Genomic DNA, 7,567 nt, shown 5'->3' on the forward strand with positions numbered 1-7,567 from the left:
GTCCTGACTCTGGAATAACCATTTCCCTGCCTCTGCTCCCTGCAGAATTCCATTCGGCACAACCTTTCTTTGAACCGTTATTTTATTAAAGTTCCGCGTTCCCAAGAGGAGCCCGGGAAAGGCTCTTTTTGGCGGATAGATCCTCCCTCGGAAGGCAAATTGGTGGAGCAGGCATTCCGAAAACGGAGGCAGAGGGGCGTGTCCTGCTTCCGGACCCCGTTTGGGCCTCTCTCTTCCCGGTAAGTTCCGCTTGAAAGTCGAAGCAAAGGGAGGAACGGTTTGCACGTCATTCCAAGGGGAAATCAGGGTGTTTGTTCCAAATGTAGTCAATTGCAGAAGTAATGCCATTTTGTTATGGTAAAGTTGCAACTGCGTAGAGGTCCTAACAGAGTTCTAAGAAAAATACTTAAAATTCCAATTTCTGAGTCAACTGTAATAGATCAAACTAAGGGTCTAGGTTTTGAATATTACTTCAGCTCAGTTCAACAGGGCAGATGGTTCATCTCTAGTCATAAGAAAACTAAGTAGCAAATAATGCTGAACCATGGTTTATTTAACATATGGTTTGTTGCCATACCAAGGGTTTGTCTGGCAGGCAATAAAACCGTGGGTTCTTTTCTCAGTCCATGTATGGTTTGTTTCCATCCTCCTTTGCTTCTTTCCTCCCTGTATCCCAAATGCCATTGCAGCATGTAGAGCAGTTCAGTTTTTCACAACCATCTCTTCCCACCATCACAATAGCCTGGCCAAACAAACCATGAACAACCCACAGTTCTGGGTTCTCACTTAGTAACACCCATGGTGTAAGCAACCCAGAGTTCACCACCACACAGCAAACCATGGGTTCTCTTTCTCGGTTGTTAATGCAGCTGGGTTCATACATCAAGACAACCTAGAATTTAAGAACTAAGGGGTTACATAAACCATGGACAGCGTTGTGTGCAAGCCGGAAGACTAGACGCTTCGCTCTGTTAAAATGGGAGCTTCTCGGCATCGGTTGCATGCAGTGGTTTCTGCGCCTGCGTCGTGCTTCCGCGGTTCCTGTTGTTGTCAAGCCCCGTGCCGGTTGCAGCGCTTGCCTCGCCTCTTTGGGCAACTCGCCTGACCTTTTCCCGGGCACTTTTCCTGCCTTGCAGAAGCGCACCCGCCTCCCCTACTCACCCAGGCCTGCTCTCCCCTCACACGAGCGGCCTGCAGACGCCGGAGTGCCTGTCGCGGGAGGGCTCGCCGATTCCACACGAGCACGACTTCGGCTCCAAGCTCGCCTCCGTTCCAGAGTATCGGTATTCACAAAGCGCACCTGGTGAGTAGCGCAGGAGAGGGGTGAGGGCGGACCTCTCTCTCTCCTTTTCTGTTCTCCTCCGCGCCCCTTCTCCTTCCTCTTTCTCTCCCCTCCTCCTCCTTGCTGTGCTCTCTTCCTCTCCCTCCCTTCCCGCTTCCAGCCTCTCTGTTTCCAGTGCCAGTGTGGTGTGGTGGTTCAGAGGACGGGACTGGGACTCAGGCGATCCGGGTTCTGGTCCCCGCTCAGCCATGGAGCCAACTGGGGGACTTTGGGCCAGGCACAGACTCCCAGCCCAACCTACCTCACAGGGTGGTTGTTGTGGGGATAAGATGGAGGAGGAGAATGATGTAAGCTGCCTTGAGCCCTTTGTAGGAAAAAGGCAGGATATAAATCGAAATAAATAAAATATTGCCCTCCCCACCACTGTGGCTTTCATCAGCCCACTGTCGACCAGCCAGCCCCGTGGCAGCCATGATGCGCCTTGCCGCATCCTCTGCGGGTGCCATTTTGTGGTGCTGCCCACAGCAAAGGTGCCCGCAGGTCCCAAAATGACAGGGATCCCTGATGCGTGTTTTCTGACGTTTGGAAAAACGATGGGGAAACAATTCAGTAAATGAGTAAAGTTATTAAGGGGGATCAAGGAAGGGCCAGAGCAAGGAGTGAGTTGCTGCCAGGCAGGGCAAGGAGCTGCTAGCCCCGCTCCAGCATCTCAGGTTTTGCCCCAGGGTTTCTCGGGTTTTCCCTACCATCACGAGGACCAGAAGCTTGCATTTCTTTTTATGCGAACGCTGCACTCTTTGGCTTTCAGCCTGCTCTCCCAGCTGACGGTTCGCCCGTCTTCCTCTTCTCCAGGCTCGCCTGTAAGCGCCCAGCCCGTCATCATGGCCGTCCCTCCGCGGCCTTCCGCCCTGGTGGCCAAGCCGGTGGCCTACATGCCTGCCTCCATCGTGACCTCTCAGCAGCCCTCGGGCCACGCCATCCACGTGGTCCAGCAGGCGCCCACCGTGACGATGGTCAGGGTGGTGACCGGCTCCACCAACTCGGCAAACGGATACATCCTGACCAACCAGGGCCCCCCGGGCAGCGCCCACGAAGCAGCTGGAGCCGTCCTGGACTTGGCCGGTGAGCCTCGAGGTAGCGTACGAGCCGCGAGAAGGCCCCCCCCCCCCCCGCCATGGGATTCTCGGTCGGGTCCCTAAACCCCCTTTAACGCCCTTCAGCGTGGGAGCAGTTGGATGCTCAGGTGTTTGATCCGCTCCCGGCCCTTCAGTCCAGCTACCCCGAAGGAGCCGTCTTTCCATCCCTCCGGCACCAAGCGAGCTTCACCTGGGTATGCCTGCACACCTCCTTACTCATTTGCAGGGCTTTCATCCTGCTCTTAGCTGAAAAAGACTCCTAGAGCGGCTTCCAAAACTGAATCGCAATTCCTGCCTTCGGGCAGATAGACTCAAAGACACGGCACACAAGGAAAGGGGGTGGGAATGGAGGAGGCAAAACGCAGGCTCTGGCTCCTCGTTTCAAAGTTCTGATCGGTGTTCTTTCTGGCCCAGGTATTCTTCACCTGGAATACTGTGTCCAGTTGTGGGCACCAAGATTTAAGAAAGATGCAGGTGAATTAGAAAGGGTCCAGCGGAGGGCGACGAAAACGATGCAGGATTTGGAAACACTGGCCTATGAGGAGAGACTGAGGGAACTGGGCATGTTCAGCCCTGAAAAGAGAAGACTGAGGGGGGCATATCTCCCTCTATAAGTACCTATCACAAAGAGGAAGGTCAAGATCTCTTCTTGTTGCTGCCAGAGTGCAGGACACGGAATAATAAATTCAAGTTGCGACAACCCAGATCCAGGCTGGGCATCAGGAAGAGCTTCCTCACTGTCAGAGCAATACGGCAGCGGAACCAGCTGCCTGGAGAGGCGGGGGGCTCTCCCACACTAGAGGCATTCAAGGAGAAGCTGGGCAGCCCTCTGAGTGGGATGGTGTGACGTGGTGTCCTGCAACAGCAGGGCGGTGGACTGGATGGCCTTCATGGCCCCTTCCAGCTCTACTATTCTATGATTCTGTGATTCTGATGGGTGTCCTTTCTGCCTGGCACATTTCTCCCGGCAGTGTTCCTTCCCGGCTCCCCACCACTGCCACAGATAAATATGAATAGACTTTGGCCATCTGCCCCTCTGTCACTTGAGAACCAGAAAGCTCTCTCACCTCCTCATGGCATTTCGGTTGGTCCGAGTAACAGCCTTGCCATATTGCGGCCTTGGGGGCTTCTGGAAGACGCTTTGATCGTGCAAACAGTCCGCCTCTTTTACAGAACTCTGGAGGTGTCCAGATGCTGCCTTCTCCTTACAGCCCTCCCAGGCTTTCCCACTGTTGTTCTCCCTTCCCCCCCCCCCCAAACATCGGTTGAGCAAGAGAAAATAGAATAGCCGCAGAGTGTCTTCCAAATGGGAACATTAGTGCCAGAAGCACCCTCTCATTCTGTCAGAACTGCGCTAGGGACTCTGCAGTGGGGTGTCTGGCTTCACATATCATGTCTGTGGCAGAGCTCGTTCCTCGACTTCAGAAAATAACAGGAGTGTCTCTGGAAGAGTTCTCAAGATGCGCTCGTGGCAACTTGCACAATTTGTTTTGTGCTGTGGTAGGTAGTAATTGCGTTTCTTGGACCGTAGTCCATAACGAACGGAAACAATCCAATCAGTCAGATAAATAATTAACAAAAGGCAAGAACTGCAGAGCTACAAAACCAATTAACTCAAAGTAAACAGCATAAAGGATTACATCATATAAATCCCCTTGTCCAAATAACTCTGAATGTCCCGTTAAGGTCCAAGTAATTTTGCGGGTGCTTTGACGGAGCTGAGGCAGGAAGAGAGGGAGCCTGTGTCTTCTCACTTGCTGCGGGCAAAAAAAAAAACATCTGTCAAATCAATGTTCGTGTCACTGGAATTGTGTGAGGGGAGGGAATTTAGTTCATTTGGAGAGGCGGCGCGTGTGTTTGTGCGTGCATATGAGCAAGAATGCCCTTAAGTTTTCCTTTCCCTATAAAGGCAGTGCAGAATGTTGTTGTTGTTCTGTATCTTCATTGCTCATCCAGTATCATGGAGGTCATTTGAAAAGCTACTTGGAGGGACCCTTTCCTTTGGCCTCCCAACGTGGTCAGTTTTGGAGGGGGTGACATAGGATAACTCGAATTATTATTTTTAATTGTGAGCTGCTTTTGCAAGGGCCTCTGCTGCTAAAACATGGTGATGCTGATCGTAAACTGGCAATCTTGGGTCACTGAAGTGTTGTGGGTTGAAAGGGTGGAATTTCCACATTTATTTGTTTGTTTAAAGCTTTTATACACCGTCCCTATACTAGTGTCTCAGGACAGTTTACAACAACAAGTAAAATAGAAATTAAAAATAGCACAGCATGCAGTGCTGGGCATGCACTAAAACCAATTAGACATTAAAATAACGGGAGAATAAAAAGGGTTTCACCTGGCGCCGAAAAGAAAGAAATGTTAGCGCCAGGTGAGGCTCTCTGGAAGTATGGATGCTTGCGTGCTGCTTCCACTGCTTACTCTCTGGAAACCACCATGGCCCCAAAGAGACCCACTTTCTGGAGCAGGGAGCCACGAGATTGTGCTTTGCTGGCTTCTGGAAAGGACAGCCAAAACGTTTGCCCGGCTCACTGCTCACGGAAGGAGGAAATATGAAAATCGGGGACAAGGACATTTTTCCCCACGGTATGCCTCTGTGCGCATAGACACAAATGCATGCAGTCACGACAAAAATTCAGCACCTTCCTCGGTTTTCCCTAAGATGCACGGGAAGGAAAGATGCCTCGGGAAGCTGCCAGGCCATGCGTGATGCTAGCTTGTCTTTCCGCAGGGATGGACGACAAGCCGACCATCGCCTTTGCCGCCATCCCCACTGCCAGCCGAGTCATCCAGACCGTGGCCAGCCAGATGGCGCAGAGCATCCCGGGACAGACAGTCACCATCCTGCAGCAAGCCGCGCCCATGGCCGTCGGGCAGCACCAGCTCCCGGTCCGAGCCGTGACTCAGAACGGGAAGCACAGCGTTCCCACCAGCAGCATATCCGGAGGCGCTTACGGTATGTGCCACCGGGCTCTGAAGCCCCTGCCTCCTTTTCCTCTGGCACAAAACACTCAGGTGTCGTCGCTTCCCATTTCTACACCACCCTTAGCCAAAGCTCTCTGAGCAGTTCACAGCCTTTAGGACACCCATCCTGACTTCAGCCAGGCCCGACCCTGCTGAGCTTCCAAGATTAGGCAGGATTGCAAACCACACCTCTCTGGAATCCCTCAGGCCTGCCTTCCGCAGCCCCAGAAGCAAAGCAGAGCTTGGCCTCCCCTCTCATTTTGCAGCAGAACCCGGGTGCCGCCTAAGGCTTGCACCAGGTGAAGAACCCAGCGAAATATGTGCACAGAGCACTGTTTTGCACCCGCTGCTTGGAACAGCTACGGGCTGCATGGTGCATGGAAGTCTTCAGCCCCCCGGCCACCAAATCCTCTCCAGCTCAGCCCCTGAGATTTTCGTAAATGTTGATTACAAGCTGTCCGGCCTCTTGGCTTGGCCTTAATGGTTAGGGTGGTGGACTGGGATTCCGGAGATCCACTTTCTGGTTTCCATTAGGCTGCGGAGTTCATTGAGTGTCTTCAGGCCAGCCTCTGGTGCTCTCCTCGTTCTCCTCCTTATTTCTATGCCTCCCATAGCCAAAGCCAAAGTCACCCATCCAGATTCCAACCAGGCCTGACCTTGCTTAGCTTCCAAGATTAGGTAGGACCGGGCACTTCAGGCTGTACAGAATCCCAGGTTCCTTGCAGTGGAATATAAATCTAAAGCTAAAAGTGGAACATAAATCTAAAGCTAAACCCCTCCAAAAGTAATGGTAACAGGATCTCGGTGGATGGATTTGATAGTAGGGGTTTCTCATTATCTCTTTTCCTCGGGCTACAAAGCTGGTTAATTTCATTTATACCTCAATTGCTTGACAGGTATTTTAAAAGTAAAGCAACAGACAACCACTCAATGGAGTCCAATTAGAGGGTAGCGCATTAGATAATTGCCTGTTGGACGCCAGCCCTCAAACATCCACCTGGAATGTGTTTTCAACACACTGTAAACAGGAAGTGATGAATAGAAAACCTCCTAAAAATATCCGATTTTCTCTCTAGGTGGAGGGTGATTCTCCAGGCTAAAGATGGAGGACATTTCTGTTCCCTATTCCACTGTCGGGGACTTAATTTCTCCTCTTAACGATGCATCCTCAGCAGCAAGTCCCACTGATTTTAAATGGCTGGACTTGCTGGCAAGAAGCGTGTTCAAATTCATCATCTGTTTACATAGCCATGCAATAAAATTGCAGTTCTGAGAGTCATAAATTAAGCCAATACATTAATTGGTGGCCACTTATCTTGCTTTATTTAACTCTACTCAGAAGAGCCACTGCTTTTTCAGCCTGGATCCAGTCACAAGCTTGTTCCGTCCCATTCATCAGTACATCATTGTTTTGAGAAAGCACACAAAAATGTGCATTTATTTTGTTTACAGATATACACAGTTTGAATATCCGTTTCTCTAATACACAAAATTTTGGTATGCGGTATTTGGACCACAAACCACATCTTTTTCTTTATTTGCAGCATTTATAAGCACCTGCATGTTGGTACCTATTCCAAAGTGGTAAGCAATTAAAAAGTCAAAAAAGTGCAAAAAGAATAAAACACAATATTCAGAACAATACCAACAAAAGCAGAATAGCAATCAAAACTGCAGCTGGTCAACCAAAGAAGGCTTTCCGAAATAAAAGATGCTTTTGGAAGACACCAGAAACATCATGTTGGGGCCTGCCTTCCCCCCGGGGGGGGGGGGAATATCTACGGGGGGGGGGGCACCACCGGGGCCTCTTCTTGCGGGGATGCCAGTTCTGCCCATCCGTAGCATCCAGAGGTGCCTTGCATTGCTTTGCGCAAGGAAGTGGAACCTCACGCCCTGGGCCAGACTGGGCCCTCCCGGCCTGCCCTCCTCCATCCACCACAGACTTGGTGATTTCGCTGCTTGATGCTGCTTTTTCTGCAAGGCTGGGCTTCCTCTCCCATGGGTCAGTGACCAGCTGGAAGAGCTTTAGGGAGCAGTTTTATGACAGCATGAGGGACCCGCCCTCCCCCCGGGGTACTCTGCATTCCCAGAGGCGGCACTCCAACCTCAGTCTTGGGAACCAGAGTTCCAGCCTGTAAAAAACCAAGCCGGTTGCTGTTCGAGGCAACCCCAGAGGGGT

At 51.4% G+C, this 7,567-nt stretch overlaps 1 protein-coding gene across 8 annotated transcripts in view; it reads left to right on the forward strand.

The window, feature by feature from the left end:
* The window catches only part of FOXK1 (forkhead box K1), a 68,746-nt gene that overhangs the window by 56,399 nt on the left and 4,780 nt on the right, over positions 1 to 7,567 (forward strand). For 5 of the 8 annotated variants that reach the window (XM_044433787.1, XM_044433793.1, XM_044433790.1 and 2 more), the window contains 4 exons: positions 46 to 239; positions 1,137 to 1,303; positions 2,135 to 2,416; positions 5,156 to 5,380. In XM_044433787.1, the coding sequence (XP_044289722.1) occupies positions 46 to 239; positions 1,137 to 1,303; positions 2,135 to 2,416; positions 5,156 to 5,380 (868 nt within the window). The other 3 variants (XM_044433789.1, XM_044433794.1, XM_044433788.1) reach the window with 3 other exon arrangements.

This window comes from Varanus komodoensis, unplaced genomic scaffold (genome assembly GCF_004798865.1).
Source record: "Varanus komodoensis strain SLA01 unplaced genomic scaffold, ASM479886v1 scaffold26, whole genome shotgun sequence".
In the NCBI taxonomy this organism is placed as follows: Eukaryota; Metazoa; Chordata; class Lepidosauria; order Squamata; family Varanidae; genus Varanus; species Varanus komodoensis.